The 18438-nt window shown below is 39.3% G+C and overlaps 1 protein-coding gene across 1 annotated transcript; it reads left to right on the forward strand.

Annotated features, from left to right (window-relative positions):
- The first annotated feature begins 9426 nt into the window (after positions 1-9426).
- LOC133790447 (galactinol synthase 1) lies at positions 9427-11180 on the forward strand. Its single transcript, XM_062228097.1, has 4 exons — positions 9427-9864; positions 9959-10282; positions 10379-10513; positions 10620-11180. Exons 1-4 carry the CDS (start codon positions 9532-9534, stop codon positions 10860-10862), a joined length of 1035 nt encoding a protein of 344 aa, XP_062084081.1. The 5' UTR covers positions 9427-9531; the 3' UTR covers positions 10863-11180.
- The last annotated feature ends 7258 nt before the right edge of the window (positions 11181-18438 follow it).

The following is an 18438-nucleotide window of genomic DNA, read 5'->3' on the forward strand; positions in this document are numbered from 1 at the left end:
ACCAAGATAACCCCCCATGCAAAGTACCATGGGGGACCTAGGCCGACGAAATGTCCCCAGGAGCATAGGCAGAGAGAAGATGATGGTCGTAAGAACGAGGCCGAAGTCCCCTCAAAAGAGGCACCCCCTGGCCTAAGAAAAGAGCTCCATTGGAAGAGGTCAGAAGTAAGACATGCACCCCCTGCGGTTCCCCCAAGGAACACAACCAAGGCAAGGGACCAGTCCAAGAACCCACAAGACTCCTTATACAAAAAGAGGAGGGGACTAGACACCAAAATGCAAAGCCCTCGGGGTAAGATCACCACTGCGCTTGGGGGGCACATGGATGACGAAGAATTCAATCGTGACTCACCCTTCACAAGGGAGATTCAGGCTGAGCAAGTGCCCACCGGCTTCAGAGAGCCTCGCATGACTCCGTACGAGGGTACGACAGACCCAAAATATCACATAGACTCCTTCAATAACTTGATGAGGTTAAGAGGGGTCAACAACAGGGCAAAGTGTCATTGCTTTGTCATTACGCTTAAAGGAGTGGCGTACAAGTGGTTCAAGAGGTTAGGGCCAGGAACGATCGAGTCATGGCAACAATTCTCTGATGAATTTCTTCAGCAGCACCATGCAGCCTGTGATTACGTCATGCCAACTACCAACCTCGCTAACATAAAACAAGGCGAGAATGAAAGTCTGAAGGACTACGTCCATAGGTTCAGTATGGAGGCAACAAAGGTGGGAGATTTAACCAAAGTGGAGCTCAAGATGGCTATTACATCCGGAGTTCGTCCAGGAAGCAAGTTATGGGGGAGCATGCTCAAAAGAGAAGTTTCGAATTTGGATGACTTCTTCGAGAGAGCACAGAAGTACATACGTGTGGAAGAGGGTCATAAGAACTTCCATGTCGAAGAAAGTGAACCTTCCTCCAGTGGCCATACTACCAATACGTCTGGAGATTCCATATAGAAGGGGGCCTCGTGCTAGAGGGGTCGCGGACCATGTTTGTGATCGAACGAAGACCCTCTAGCCATGAAAGTCCCCACCCGAGGGGAAATCACCTCAAAAGCAGACGACTCCAAAAAGGGTCTCCAAAGTAGATGCCACCAAAAGGGGTCTCCAAAGTAGACACCTCCAAAAAGGGTCTCCAAAGTAGACACCTCCAAAAAGGGTCTCCAAAGTAGACGCCACCAAAAAGGGTCTCCAAAGTAGACGCTTGCGAAAAGGGTCTCAAAAGTAGACGCTATCAAAAAAGGTCTCAAAGTAGACACTTCCGAAAAGGGTCTCAAAGAAGACGCTTGCAAAAATAGTACTATGCCTAATGACGAAAAGGACGCTTCTTGCAAGATATAATAAGCGCGCGCGAAGATATATAAAAAAATAACTAGAACCCAAGGGGTCAATATATCCTTATAGGTGCAACTAAGACGCACCACAGAGAGACCTACCGAACCCCCTTTCATGTGGGTTCCAAAGGACCTCGAACATGATAAATATAAAAAAAAAATTAAAAAAAAAAAGAAGAAGAAGAATAAAAGAGTAATAAAAAGGAATGGAAGAGTCTACAAGAACGCCTAAAGGCCTCCCTATAGACTAGGGGGCAAGTGTGGATGCCAAAAATCCACCAAATAAGAAATCTCTAGTCCCTGACTAGAACAGAGGGATAAAGGCAACTTAATCATGCAATTGGCCTCGAGCCCGTAGGCCCTTTTGAATACAGGAGATTGTCTCATGAGAAATGTGGATGCTCGAAATTCAACAGTTATAAAAAGGCCAAAAGTGCGTGATAGGCTCCCATAAACGCCTCGTGGGTACGCCCGATATGCTACAGGCATATCGCACCAACTGTTTTAGGGACCAATCTCGCGCACATGCATGACACGGCCTCGCGTGCCCCCACACCACGGCCTCGCGTGACACCAAGGCCCCGCACCACGGCCTCGCGCAGCCACGCTCGCACACTAGGCGGCCTCGCGCCCCAGCAGGCCCTCGGCCTCGCGTAGCCACGCCCACACACCAGGCTGCCTCGTGCCCCAACAGGCCTTCGGCCTCACACAGCCATGCCCGCACACCAGGCGGCCTCGCATCCCAGCAGGCCCTCGGCCTCGTGCAGCCACGCCCGCACACCAGGCGGCCTCACGCCCCAACAGGCCTTCGGCCTTACGCAGCCATGCCCGCACACCAGGCGGCCTTGCGCCCCAACAGGCCCTCGGCCTCTCGCAGCCATGCCCGCACACCAGGCGACCTCTCGCCCCAGCGGGCCCTCGGCCTCGCGCAGCCACACCCGCAGCATCAGGTGGCCATGCAAATGGGGGCACGCGTCAAAGGAGCCTCGCCCCCAAGGGCCACGCATACCTAGTGGCCTCGTGTGCCTCGCCTTACGCATCGGCCACGTCAAAGGCCTCAAGAGACATAGCCTCCACTAAACACCCTTCGGCCATACACCAGGGGCCTCGTAGTGTGGGGGCTGCAAAGTGATGGTTTCACAAGATAAGACCCTCATCCCATTTGTAGGCGTCATGCTTCCTCACACACGCAGCAGGCCCCGTTGAAGAGGCCTTACCTCTCTTCCTGAGGTAAGTGCCACCAACAGGGCACCACTCTCCCTATGAGTCACATGAGATGAAGAGCAGTAGGAGAGACCCAATAACTATTAGGTATAGAGCCAATAGTGGAATAGATGACTGAGTATATCGTTCATGTCAACACACTAGCTTCCCTACACTTAGTAGGACGTGGAATAACCTTGAGCAGATACATGCCTTGGAGAGGCGAGAATAACCATCGGGTACATAGTACCCGTACGTGTACGGGTGCATGACGTACAACCATGAGGAGGACAGAAGCATGACCCTGACACCTGTATCACACAGTTAGTGGAGGTACGAATTTGTACAGAGAGTGGAGGCACTATATGCATGCCTCTGACTATGTACCAGGCTGACACTATGATCTTCTGCTCCACCACTCTTCCCATACCACTACCACCTGTGCTATTACCCTGACAGTGTACCTATGTACTATTTTGTCCCAAGGGACAACCATGTATAAGGGGCCATTAGAGCCCAACTATAAAAAGAGCTTGACCCCTCAGAATGAGGGGTTGGAAAATTCATTGTAAGCAGAGGCTATTGAGAAATATACCAAGACTTGCTCCATCATTTATCTGTGTTTATTTTTCCTTAAAGTTTATTCTCAGTTCTTATATAAACATCACCTGACTTACCTTTGAGTTTTCCGATCTATTTCGTTGACGAGATTTCACCGTCAACAACAATTAAGAACTATTCTAATTAATTCTAAAGATAAACAACAATTTTATATAATTAAATCTACACGAGTCCGTAAATTTTCTTAGAAAAACGGGCAGCATAACAACTGCAAATCGGACATCCCCAAATTTTAAAAACTTGCAAACACAACATATAAACAATCTCAGACAGTCCAGAAACAAACACAACATATTAGTTAAACATTAACTAATTTGAAAATGAAACACAAAATACCTAAAATATTAATATACCCTAAAAACATACCCAAAATAAAATAAAATTGATAATTTGAAATATTAATCTATACACTAAAAACATACCCAAAATATAATTCAAATCAATATATATAATTTAGAAATAATATTTAAATATTAATTAAAAAAACAAACTAAACTATCGTGGTGGACGGAGGCGCCGAGAACCACCACTCATTGTCGTCGTCGACGTCGAGACCCAGCCAGAAGCCTTGCGTCGATGAGCCCCTGCGTCGCCCGAAGCCGTTGGCGAGAAGAACCACCCAAACCGAGCGTGCATCGGCCGAAGCTTGAAGTCGTCACCCCTGCATCGCTCGAAGTCGTAGTCATTGCCGAGAACCACCCAGCCTGAAAGTCATCGCCCCTGCGTCGCTTGAATCCGCCGCCGCCGAGAACCACCCAGCCCGAAGATTTGCGCCACCATCGGCCGTCGTCCGCAGCTGTTGATGAGAGTGGCTAAGGGCTGAGTTCTTTGTGTGTTGAAGAAGAATGAAGAAGGCGGCAGAGTTATGAAATAGGTTATTAGGTTTAGGTATTATATTGATGATATAACATTTAAAAAATAAAAATGAAATGTTAAAAAAAAACATCTTGTTAAATATTATTTCCCAACACATAATAATTATTTCTTATTAATTATTTACCAATAAATATTTATAATTAATTAAATGACAACACTTAAATTTTCTATTTAGGTTTTTTTAGGACCCACAAATTTTTTTAGGACACTCATTACGAGTCCTAAAATATTTTTTTTAAGGACTCTCAATGAGTGTCCTAAAAAGTCCAGGAACTTTTGTTAAAAAAAATCAAACTTTTAGGACACACATAAGTTTTTAGGACTTGCACCGCGTGTCCTAAAAAAATTATTTAAGGACTCGCAATGAGTGTCCTAAAAAGTCCAGGAGGCGTTTGTTAAAAAAAATCAAACTTTTAGGACACACATAGTTTTTAGGACTCGCGTTGCATATCCTTAAAAGTCCAGGAGCTATTTTTAGGACTCACATCTAGGTGAGTGCCCTAAAAAAGTGTTCTAAAAGAGTGTTTTTGTAGTAGTGGTAGAGTTTAAAGTATAGTAATTAGTGGAATTACCTATTTATTCCATGTGGGTTCGACATCCTTTGAATAAAAACTATATTACAATATATTGTACACTTGCAGTAGAAAAATCTGTATCACCCATTTATTCCATTAAATGTATTTATGCAATAAGGGTTCCAGACAGCTTATTTATCATCATTTATAGCTTGACTAAGTCACCGCCACATGTGGATCTTTCCTTGACCCGTTGTGATCGCTCCACCTTGTAATTCGAAATCGCTGGATTTTAAATTCCAACATTGTGCCCTAATTTGAACGCAATTAAGTGAAATTATTTTCCACATAGATCTGAGATTTGTCTTGGACGAATATGGTGTTTGTTTACGCTTTGTAATTGCACCGCAGATGGCCTAGGTTCAAAGGAACAAGTGGACTGATCTAGCCTTTGACGATGTAAGGGGTTTGCTGGAGATGATTTCATCAAAGTCCTTATTTGTAGACTTCGTCAGATTGAATCTCTTCTTCGTGAATGTGCTCTCTCAATGAAAGCATCAAACTGTTGATACTGTTTTTCGTCAAATCGAGAACATAAGAGCATGGATTCAAGAATTGAGAAATAATAAAATAAATAATACTATATTTTATAGTGGTTCGGCCCCAAAAAGATGACCTATGTCCACTTAGTCATTTTTATTGATATTTAAGCTTGAAGAACCATAGTTTCTAGTGAACATACGTTGCCGGTTGTTCTACAGTCCTCCTTCACTTTTACATTACATAAGGTTTGTTTATACAAGAATAGAGTTTCGGCATTACGAATTGTCTGCCCTATTTCTATGTCATCTCCTTTTATTTATAATGAGGAGTTTAGGGTTACATTTAAATCACGGGCCTAAGTTATTGGGTTTGGCCCCTAAACAATACATTACAACATTATAATAACACGAATATTGTATTTTGATGAACAGCAACTCTGTCGCCCGTTGCTTATTATGTTAGCGCATATATTCTGTCTTGAACGAACAGGCGTAAAATAACTAAGATACACGAACACATGTCTCTGTTAGCGAATTACCACCTTCTTGAGTGAACATGAGTTGAAGAATATGACTAGGCGACCAAAATCCTTTTGTTAGCGTTTGGTGGTTTACTTTGTGCTTTGTGAGAGCAGGAATGCAATTAGTCAAGGTTTTGCGATCATGCATCTCTATAAGCGTCCTACAAGCATTCATGAACGAACTGGAATAGTAGTGTGTTACTAGGCGACCAGAGTCCCCCTGTTAGCGTGTGATGGATTGCCTTGTGCGGACAGAGGTGAAAGAACATTAGAAGAACTTCTATGTCAACACAAGATGACTTGATATAAGTGAACATACACACTATACTCGCTTGTTAGCGCATGAATGCCTAACTTGTGAGAACAAGCATCCTATAAGTTTTGTTCATGTTTCCTTTCAAGGAAACAATTAGCAGGTTGTGGGTCATTAATATCATTATTCTTTGACATATCATCATACTCAAAAAATGGGTATAAAAGCTATAAAAATAAAAATAAAAAGTCTCTTATATCTAATTGCCTTATTTGGTATGTACATGTGTATCATTTGGTATATATTTATTAGATGATTATAATTATAAATATAGTATATGGTTCATAAAGTATATATATATATCAAAGATCGTAAAAGTTTAAAAAGGGAAAAAAACATAAAAATATTAGTGGCTTTTGAAAAAAAAAATATCCTTAGCAAATGCAAATACATCTATTAGAAGATTGCATCTTGGCTGAAAGAGAAGATACTAACAAATGGGTTGGGCCTAGTATAAATAAGGTTGCAATTGGGCCGAGGAGGAAGACTGTTGAAGATTAAAGGCTTAAGGAATGTTTACAAAAATACCAAAGAATTTTAAAAAAATTACTAAAAATACAAAAACTGAAAAAGAAAAATTACAAAGATACAAAGGGGCATAATCGTAAATATGAAAAATATATATATATGTAAATAAAGTTTACAAATTTGTAACAATATAATTTTTTTGTAACCAAAATTTACAAGTTTGTAATAATATATTACAAATTTGTAAACAATATTTACAGACTAAGTAGAATGTTGTAACAAACAATAACTATTGCAAATTGTTATCCGTAGTTTTATAATTTTTGTAAAATTTTATATATTTCAAATTTACAGTGCTATGTGTAATTTTTCCAAAGCTTACTCTTTGGGGGTCATGCAGTATTATATAATCCTACTCACATAATTTATGTTTTGTATACTTCCATTTTCGGCCACCAAAAATTGTAGTGGTAGTACTTTATAGCTTAGTCATTATCTAAGAAATTATTTAAACTATATTAATTAATTAAGAGTATTAATTTGTAGGGCATATACCATTTTATCTCTTTATGTATGTTTGACTTAAATACCCACTTACATATATGTGGTTTCAATAACACTAAATTGCTTAATAAAATACCACAAGTGTTACAACAAAACAGTACATTTTTTTTTAATAAAATATTTAAAGATATAAAAAATAATCTAAAATAAAGAAAGGGAAACTTCATGATTTAACCCTATTTAATAGTCTAATTCTAGCTCTAACCTCACTTGAATGCTTTTCATATTTTTAACCTTATACCTATGTAAAATGACTAAATTACCCTTATTAACATTAGGATTCTTCCTCACAATTCTTGTAAATATTATTGTATTATTGGGTAAAACATGAATATGTAATTTAGTATTATTAAAACCACACAAGTGTCACCGGGTATTTATTAAGCAAGATCATAAAAAGCTCAAATGGTATATACCTAATTTGTCTGTACTTTTTGTAGAATCATCTTGTGTAATCCAATAGAGAGATCCACACACTTCCGATCAAGATCTAAATTCTTAATGATCACTAAATAATCATATATATATATATGTATATATATAAGTAAAGAAAATTACTTTATTATATTTATATAAATAATAAATTAGATTAGTCTAGTGCTACTGAAGACGTAGGGAGATAGAGAAAGAAGGTTCAAGACATATATGGAGTAGATTGGACAAGTGTGGCGGTCCTAATGATTTGGACCCCATTGACCTTGGTGAGTCATTTGCATGCAAAATCAGGTAAGTATATCAACCACAAATTTGATACTCACATGCCTCCTCCACCTCTATATATATCCCTTCCTTCCCAACCTCACATTTTTCTTTCCTCATTTTCCAAATCAATGATATTATTTTAGTATTTAATGCACCCCTTATCAACTTTTAGCCAATTTGATCAATATAATATGAGCTTTTGTAATTTTCTATTTAATTTTAGTTTTTTTGGAACTGAGAATACAATGTTGAATTATGTTATTACAAGGGAGAATCGATCACTTTCTATACATTGCAATTCCTATGATTCCTTTTCTATTACCTTATTTGAATCCACATAATGTACGCATGGAAGTAGTATGCGGTTTAAATATTCTACCGGTAGCTAGATATATACCAATACCATGCAGGCATTTTATGAGTATATATCTGTCAGAATTATTATTAGTTTTTGGAGCTACTATCTTTTTCTTAAAAAAGAAAATATAAATAAGGGTCCAATCATTTTGTTGGGATTCGATCATTGTTATTTAATTTAATTTTCATTTATGTATAAATATATATATTAGTAATTATTAAATTTTTTAAAATTAGTTAAATGTGATAACAACTAAATAGGTCTTTTTGTACAAGTAAACTATATACCTTAAAAAAATTGAAATCTTAAAGTTGTGTTGATGTATCAACATGCAATAAAGAAAGCTCTATTGTAAAAGTCTAAAAGGACTGGCAGAACTAAAAAAAAATTGGTAAAATATTAATTAAGCACACAAAAGAACATAAAAATATATAAATTATAGACTAAAGCGGCTAAAATATATAATATTTTTAAAATGTTACACTTTAATACTAATTTTTTTTTACAATAAATATACTCAATATTTTTAAAATATTACATTTTTATACCTAATTTTTTTTTTTGAGTTAAATATACATAATATTTTTAAAATGTTGCACTGTTATACATATTTTTTAAAATTATCTTGAAAATAATAAGAAAGTGAAAGAAAAAATATAAGATTTTAGTTATTTTAAATTATTTTTACTTTTAAAATAATAAAAAAATAGCAAAATTAATCAAAATAATTAAACTTATATTTTTCATTTACTTTTTTTAAATAATTTTTATTAATTTTAATAAAATATTTATTAATGTCTAATTTTAAATAGTTATTTTGAAAAAGAATAAAAAAAATAATTTAAAATTTAAAAATGAATTAAAATCGTATATTTTTCTTTCATTTTTTTTATTATTTATCAAAATAATAAAAAATAAGTATAAAATTATAACATTTTAAAAATATTAAATATATTTATTACTAAAAAAGATTTATATATAAAAATATAACACTTCGAAGTATTTACAAAACAAAAATTTAGTAGGAAAGAACAACTTTTTTGATAATATAAAGTATTTTAACCCATAATTACTCTAAATTATAAATACTTTTGGGAATATCTTAGCTAAGCTACACTGAGCCATATAGAATTCCTACTTTTTGGTTTGGTATGAATATTCAAGATTACTGTTAATACATAAACTATATGGTTCTAGTGTATTCTATTCCAAAATATAATGAATTAAATTAACAGAGACTAATTCCAGAACCTTCATAGAACCTTCCTATACACCGTTGGATTACTCATCATGACACGTGTAGGGTACACAGGCCAAGATCTTCCAAAATCGCTGATCACTTTTTCTCTCATTTCATTTTCATTTTGGTGCTTATTTAAACACCTCGCCACCACCGTCATTCCCCCAACCAAAACCATTTCACAAACACTTCGAAAGCACTTTATAGCTCTCTCTCTCTCTCTCTAGCGCTCGCTCTCTCGCTTGTTTAATCTAAGCTCGCCTTCTCCTTAAACATGGCCCCACCAGAACTGGTCCCAGTCTCGGTTAAACCCGCTCCGTTTGCCAAACGCACAACCTTGCCCAGCCGGGCTTACGTGACTTTCTTAGCCGGTAACGGTGACTACGTGAGAGGCGTGGTGGGGTTAGCCAAAGGGTTAAGGAAGGTCAAATCGGCGTACCCTTTAGTGGTGGCCGTGCTACCCGACGTACCGGAAGAGCACCGTCGGATTCTCGACTCACAAGGCTGTATAGTCCGAGAGATTGAACCCGTTTACCCACCCGAGAACCAGACCCAGTTCGCCATGGCATATTACGTCATCAACTACTCCAAGCTCCGTATATGGGAGGTACGTACGTAAAAGTTAACGTTGTTGTTTGATTACGTGGCAGTCTTATAATTTGCATGTAGACATTGACCAAAATACCCTTGTTTTTGTACAGTTCGTAGAGTACAGTAAGACGATATACTTGGATGGAGATATCCAGGTATACGACAACATAGACCACCTCTTCGATTTGCCAGACGGGCATTTCTACGCAGTGATGGACTGTTTTTGCGAGAAGACATGGTCTCACACGCCTCAGTATAAGGTAGGGTACTGCCAGCAGTGCCCTGAGAGAGTCAAGTGGCCCGCCGCCGAGTTGGGTCCACCTCCGGCCCTTTACTTCAACGCCGGCATGTTTGTGTTCGAGCCATGTCTCTCTACTTATCATGATCTCTTGAATACTTTGAAAGTCACCACTCCCACCTCATTTGCTGAACAGGTATATATATGCATATATTTATATATTGATACACTCACACACACTATATCTATATGTGTATAGTTGTCATAGCTTATTTGATTTATGTAAATGTAGGACTTTTTGAACATGTACTTCAAAGACATTTATAAGCCGATTCCACTCGTTTATAATCTGGTTACGGCTATGTTATGGCGTCATCCGGAGAATGTTGAGCTTGACAAGGTCAAAGTGGTACACTACTGCGCAACGGTAAGTAGCTAGCTATATAATATTACATGTTGGTGTAATTATATATATGAGTGTCATAATTTATAATTGTTGGGTAAATTAATTATAATAAATAAATGGTTTACAGGGGTCAAAGCCATGGAGGTACACAGGAAAGGAGGAGAATATGCAGAGAGAGGATATAAAGATGTTGGTGAAGAAATGGTGGGACATTTACAAAGATGAGTCCCTAGACTACAAGAAACCGATCGGAGCCGCCGTAGAAGGCGGCGACGGCGAGGCTGTGACTGTGAACATGCAGCCCTTCATTGAGGCTCTCTCCAAGGCTGCTGGTAGAGTTAAGTACGTAACAGCTCCATCTGCAGCTTAAATGAATACATATATATATATATATAGGTGATCACAATTGAGGCCTTTTCGGGCATTTGGGTTTTGTAAATGATGATTTACTTCATCATCTTTTTCTTAATTCTCTTTTTTTATTTTTACTTTTGAGTACTAGTTAATCTTGTCTGAGTCCCAAACTAATTTGGAGACTAGTTGTAGTGTGTATTATTAAATACTATATTACAGCCAGTGTCAATAATAGGGGTCCTCTCCTCATGTAATCAAGTTTGTGCAAAGAAGTGGCATTGTTAGATTATTGTAACCTTAGTGCAATTGAAATGCGAATATGTCTTTAATTTTATTAATGAACCATTATATATATAAATATAAAAAAAATTGTCTTCTGAATTGGAGGAATATCCATTCTTAATATATATGCAGTAAAATTTAATATATAAATTGACATCATAAAGCATAATCATTTGGCCGGAGAGATCATATATGGTCTTATTAACATTATAATTTACAATGTTCCCCAGTGACAGAGCCGGCCCTACCCTTAAACAGGTAGGCCATGCCATGGCCTTAGCCACCTAACGCCCCCAACTTTCCGAGGCTTCCAATTTCCTTTTTTATTTTATATTTTTTGTTTTTTTTATGTTTAAAAATATATATATATATATATATAAATGTCTATTTTTTAAAGATAATTAATATTAAACTTTAAGCCTAACTTTAGATTTTTTTTTTACATTTAAGTCAATTTGTTAAATTATTTTTAAAGTAAGTTTATTATAAATATATATTCTATATATAAAAAAAAAAGTGTAGAGAATGATTTTTTTTTAGTTTTATAGTTAACTTTAACGGAATATTCTTATTAATTAATAGAATATACTTTTAAAAATAATTTAAAATAGATATTTATTAATTATATTAATATAAATTTAAATATTATAATATAAATTCAAATTGAAATGTTATAAAATATCATGTAATAATATATGATTAGATATTTAATAATTATATTAATATAAATTTAAATGTTTTAAAATATTATTATTTATGTTTGAAAAAGTTATCATATTATATAATTTTAAATAAATCATACAAAATGTTTTGGTTTAATTTTTCATTATATATAATAATGTTTATTTATATGATAATGATACAAATTTAATAAAATATAATTAATAAATTCTATAAATAAAACTAAGTAAACATGCATTGCACGTTATTTGTATTTAGTATCTCTTCTATATAAAAAGTATATAGACAAAAAAAATTATTAGTTTTAACGGTTTATTTTGTTGACTTTAACGTAATATTTTAAATATTTAATGAAATATACCTCTAAAACTAATTAAAAATAAATATTTACTAATTATATTAATATAAATTCAAATATTATAATATAAATTCAAATATTATAATATAAATTCAAATTCAAATATTATAAATATCATTATTATAATAATATATAATACAAAACTAGATATTTAATAATTATATTAATATTGTTGACTGTGTTTTTAGCCAACAACGTGAGAACGTCAATAACGACAAGCCTTCAAGAGAATGTAAACGACACATACAGTTTAATCAAGAAAATTAAATAACACAAGAGATTTTATAGTGGTTCAGCCCCGATCAGTCGGTAATAGCCTAATCCACTTAGAGTTGTGATTATAGATCTGTACTCAAGATCAGATGAACTGAGCCAACTGAGTTTCTTCAGTACAGATTGCAAAAATACAAGAATCCTTTCAAATACCAGCACTTTCTCTCTCTAGAATACTCAAACCCAAATTTTCCCAAAAGTCTAGAAAGAAGAAGCCGAACCCCTCCGTATCCCATAAGCCCTCTATTTATAGGGTTAAGGTCATACATTGATATCCCCTAGAATCGGGATATTTTATTATATTTATTACATTTAAATTACAAAAAACATTCAAAATGTAACAAACCCCCCATTTGTGGGAAGAATGAGAGATTCCCGCGTATCTTGTTGAAGTTGTTTCTGGGAATCTTGACTTAGTCCTCCTCTAGCTAGTTGATCCACCTCACCTCCACTCTGGTCGATCATGCACATGTTGGTCGGACATACACTCGCTGGTAGGACATGCAAGTGCTGGACATGCACTTCTCTCCTCTAACATGACACTCTCCTCTAGCGTGTCATTTCTTTATTTGGACAACCATGCACTCGTTGGACATATGCGTAAAGACCAAATTCTTGGTCTCTCCTCGGACCACATCCTTGGGGTCTCCTAGGACCACTCTCTTGGTTCTCCTCGGACCAAAGTCCCTTGGGCTCTCCTCAGACCACATCCTTGGGATCTCCTAGGATGCACTCTCCTTAGTTCTCCTAGGATGCACTCTCCTTAGCTCTCTTTGTACCACACCCTTGGGATCTCCTAGGATGCACTCTCCTTAGCTGTCCTAGGACCACCCCCTTGGGGTCTCCTCAGACCACACCCTTGGGATCTCCTAGGAAGCACTTGGCTTGGTTATGACATCTTTCAAGCAGTCCCAACTCTTCACCAGTCTACCGGGTCACTTTTATTGCCACGTCATTGATCTCCAATTTTTGGGGATAACAAATATGAATTCAAATATTATGAAATATTAATACAAGACTATATATTTAATACTTATATTAATATAAATTTAAATTTTATAAAATATCATTATAATAATATATATAATACATAATCTTAATTGTTATTAAAAAATTATCATTTATATTTAAAAAGTTTATCATATTATATATGTTATACCCAGATTTCGAGCCATAAGAATTGTGACCTCGAAAGCTGGATTCGTAATATCTGGAACACGTCCGAAGGCTAGGCATCGAGCCTGCGAAGCATAGACGACTTCAAAGATTGTAGCCTCGGGATACTCACAAGCTCGAAAGACAGACCCCGACGTACGTCTGTTCTCGGGATGGCCTCGGATTAGGGCTCCGAGCCTGACACCTGTATGAGCTCGAAGTTATGTGATCTCGGGAAGATGCTATAGCTCGAAAGTCAATAAGATACCTGGGTGAATAGGGCCTTGGCGATATAAGATATTAACTTTGAATATCTTGGTGAGTCATCAACGAGAGACGCGGTCCACATTGATTGTTATATATCCCCTATAATCAAGGGATATTAATTGTTCAGTTATACGCCCCCTGATCTTCAGGGGGCGTTTCCTTGTATATAGGATTACAGGCTTTGAATGCCATTAAATTTATTTGTATATACAGAATAACTTCCCGAAATATGTGGGATAGTATTCTGAAATCTTCTCTATAAATAGAGAGGTCATGCACCATTGTAAAGGACCGAATTTTTATGATCTTGAGAGAAACTCTCGAGAATTCATCCTTGAATAATTTTCAGAGATCATCTTAAGTTTAATAACAAAGACTCGTGGACTAGGCAGATTTAACTGCTGAACCACGTGAAAAATCTCGTTTGTGTTATCATATTGTTATTGACCACAACTGATTATTGTTTTCGTGCTCTTATTTCACTGTGGACGAAAAACAGCGTCAACAGTTTTGTGCTTTCATTGAGAGCCTTAAGCATCCAGTCCCTGAACAAGTTATGGCCGATAATAATCAAAATGTTCCTGAAGAAAATTATCCAAGACGTCCTAGGAAGCAGCCGATGGAAAACCCAGATGTTGAAGAAAGAAGTGGATCCTCCGATTCTCGGGGACCACCCGCTCCACTAAGAGATGAGGATATGTATTACAATCCTGAGCGATATGCTCCCATTGTGGAACTTGAGAACCGGCAGCTGAAACAGCAGTTGGCAGAAGCCAACAAGCGGAATGAGGAGTTAGCAAGAATAGCCGCAAAGGCGCAGGTGGCTCAGCTCCCGCCTCCGCGTGAAAACCAAGCTCCTCCTCCTAGGGACGTGCATGTCCCTCCCCGCAGGCCCCGTGGGCATCCGCGAAAGAATGCTGCCACAAGGAGGCCAACACAATCTCCAGCACCAACAGAGCCATCCGTTCCCCCTAGGCTCCAGAGAAGTACCCGGGCTAGGGCCCCGGTTAATCCACCTGCGGAAGTACCTGCAGGAACTGAGAACAACTGAGCCCCTGCAGAGGCATGGACTTAAGTCCCTGGGGGCGCACCAAACGCAACCAACCCATCTCGGGCAAACTCTGGACCATCTAGGCCACGAAGTGGGTGGCAGCCACCATCACCCATACGGTTCCCTCCATCGCCTATAAGATATCCTTCACCTCCTCGCAGGAATACACAACCATTTCGAGGTCAGGACGAAAGGCGTGCGGAGAGGAGACAAGAAAACAAGGGAACTTTTCAGGAGCGGATAGGTGCCCTATCTGAAAGGAGTCAAACATCTCGGTCTCGCACGGCGGAAACGAGGCGGCATGGAAAAGACCCATCTCGAAATAACCATGCGACAAGTTTTACTAGTGACGACTCTGGAGATACCAGATCGGTCAGCATGCATGATCAAGGTCGTAAGAATACTGGGGGCCGCAGGAATCGCTCCGACCTACGAGAACATTTGAATCAAAGTCGGGGTAATGTTGACCTGATAAACCCGGACCTGAGGGATCGCTTGAATAGGCGTAAAGATCCCCTACGGAGGCGCGAGCCTAGAATTGTGATCGACGACAACCGATTCCAGACAGTACCCCTCGCGGACCCAATCCAGGAAAGAATTGATCAGCTGGAAAAGGCCTTTAGGCTTTTGAAAAACAAGCAAGGACAGGATCGATATGAAGATTCTGATGAGGAGCTTGAACCATTTGCTCCCCATATTTCCAACACTCCAATTCCCCAAGGGTTTTGGATCCCTCACGTCCCAACGTTTGAGGGAAAGACCGACCCGTACAGCCATCTGAGTACGTTCAACACCATAATGAGAGCCAGTAACGTGGGTTACGAGCTCAAATGCATGTTATTTCCAGCATCATTAATAGGACCAGCCAAAAGCTGGTTCGAATATAAGAGACACTCAATAACTTCTTGGGAGCAGCTGTCTAAAGCCTTCGAGAAACAGTTCAGAGCCATGATGGGGGTTAGACCTGAGGCGTCAACCCTAACTAATGTTCGGCAACAGCCAGGAGAGACATTAAAAGTTACCTTGCAAGGTTCAATTTGGAAGTTTCCCGAGCTCGGAACGTGGATGACAGCGGTCACTTGATGGCTATCCAAGCCGGAGTAATGCCAGGAAGTGCCCTCTGGGACGACATGCAGAGAAAACCGGTGAGGTCCCTAACCGAGTTTAACAGACGAGCGCAGAGGTTTGTCAATGTAGAGGAAGCGAGGTCGACACTTAATGTGACTTCCCAGCCCGAAACTACAACGACAAACGTAAACTTTGCCTCAACCTCGGCGGACCCAGTAGCTTCAAAGCCTGATGTGGAAAACCCTTCCAAGAGAAAAAAGAATGAAGGGAGTAACCCCAAGGCCGAAGGAGGAAAGAAAAAGAAGGGGGAGAGATATTTCTCCGTGTACAGAGTGTACACCGAGCTCAACGAGTCTCGGGAGAACATATACCTGGCTAATGAAAACCAGGTCCCCTTCAGGCGTCCGGACCCAATGAGAAATCAGAAGTCCAAGAGGGACTCCAGCAAGTATTGCTGATTTCACAGAGACATCGGGCATACTACTGATGAATGTCGACAGCTGAAAGACGAGATCGAAGGATTGATCTCGAGAGGTTACTTTAGACAATATGTCAAGAACCAGAGTACTAATCAGGCGACCACGAACCAGAGAGCAGCCGCGTCGCAGCCCACGCAAAACAATAATTCCCGAGCTAGGGAAGAAGATAGGCCCCCACCGATAGATGGAGAAGACGTGATAACCATCTCGGGAGGGCCTCATCCTGCAGGCACGGGCAGAAATGCCCAAAAGAGATACATCAACAAGCTGAAGACTGGGGACGAGTCTCCCTATGAACCCGAACCTAGAGCTCCAAAGAGTCAGAGGATTGAATCCCAACCAATAACCTTCACTGAGGAACACGCGTCCCATGTTCAGTTTCCTCACCATGATCCGCTGGTCATCACTCTCCAGCTGGATAATGAAAGGGTCCACCGAGTTCTCATAAACAATGGGAGCTCAGTTAACATTCTCTATAGGGCAACCCTCGAAAAGATGGGACTCTCCCTTCGCGACCTGAAAGCGTGTGCGACTACTTTATACGGTTTTTCAGGAGATGGGACCGCCTGCATGGGATCCATTGAGCTCCCCATAACCTTGGGAGATTACCCGGTCTTAGCAACCAAGATGATGGAGTTCGTGGTAGTGGACCTACCTTCAGCCTACAATGTGCTGCTCGGGAGACCCGCCCTGGTTGGGCTGGGAGCAGTCACATCAGTAAGGCATCTGGCCCTTAAGTTCCCGACCCCTAGCGGCGTCGGGACATTAAAGGGGGATCATTTAGCTGGGAGGGAGTGCTACAGCATTTCCTTAAGAGGAAAGAAACAGACGAGCGCACAAGCACTTGTCATTATTCAAAATAAAGACGGGACGGTATTAGAGATTGATGAAGAGATCGCTCCAAAGGTTGAGGAGAAAGCTGACCTCGAACCCTTAGAAGAGCTCGAAGAAATTCAGCTCGAGGAAACCGATCCCTCGAAGAAGGTAAAGGTTGGAAAACACCTCCAGGAAGAAATAAAATAGCAACTAATTTGCTTTTTAAAGAAAAACCAGGATGTCTTCGCATGGTCACATTCGGACATGGTGGGGATAAGTCCGAATATAGCAAGCCACGCATTAAACATAGACAAAAGCTTCCCTCCGATGCAACAAAAGTGAAGACAGATGGATGATGAAAGAAAGAAGGCACTGAAGGAGGAGGTTGACAAGTTAAAAGCAAACCGATTCATTAGGGATGCCTTTTACCCTGACTGGGTAGCCAATCCGGTGTTGGTCCCAAAACCTAATGGGATGTGGCGGACCTGTATTGACTATTCGGACCTCAACAAAGCTTCCCCGAAAGACTGTTTTCCATTACCAAGGATTGACCAGCTCGTGGATGCCACGGCGGGGCATGGCCTGATGTCATTCATGGATGCCTATTCTGGATATAACCAGATTCCCATGCATGCCCCCGACCAGGAACATACGAGCTTCATAATGGATAAGGGGCTATACTGCTATAATGTCACGCCATCCAGGCTCAAAAATGCTGGGGCCACGTACCAACAGCTCGTGAACATGATGTTTTCAGAACAGATAGGGAACAACATGGAAGTTTATGTTGACGACATGCTTGTCAAGTCTCAACTTAACAATAACAATGTTGATGACCTCGAAGAGTGCTTTTGCGTGCTCCGAAAGTATAACATGAAACTAAATCCCCATAAGTGTACTTTCGGAGAATCTTCAGGAAAATTCCTGGGCTTTATCGTGAACGCTCGTGGAATAGAGGCCAACCCTGACAAGATTTAGGCCTTGATTGACATGCCCTCACCTCGAAGACACAAGGATGTCCAAAGTTTGACCGGAAGGATGGCGGCCCTAAGTAGGTTCATTTCAAAATCTACGGACCGTTGTCTTCCGTTTTTCAACATTTTGAGGGGAGGTAAGAAATTTGAATGGACAGAGGAGTACGAGTTGGCTTTCTAGGAGCTCA

Source organism: Humulus lupulus, chromosome 1, assembly GCF_963169125.1.
Source record: "Humulus lupulus chromosome 1, drHumLupu1.1, whole genome shotgun sequence".
NCBI classification, from domain to species: domain Eukaryota; kingdom Viridiplantae; phylum Streptophyta; class Magnoliopsida; order Rosales; family Cannabaceae; genus Humulus; species Humulus lupulus.

Bases quoted from the DNA above. Each gene is read 5' to 3' on its own strand.
- LOC133790447 (XM_062228097.1), top strand. From the start codon at position 9,532: ATGGCCCCACCAGAACTGGTCCCAGTCTCGGTTAAACCCGCTCCGTTT. The intron at 10,283-10,378 runs GTATATATATGC...ATGTAAATGTAG, and splicing joins CCACCTCATTTGCTGAACAG to GACTTTTTGAACATGTACTT. The intron at 10,514-10,619 runs GTAAGTAGCTAG...AATGGTTTACAG, and splicing joins TGGTACACTACTGCGCAACG to GGGTCAAAGCCATGGAGGTA.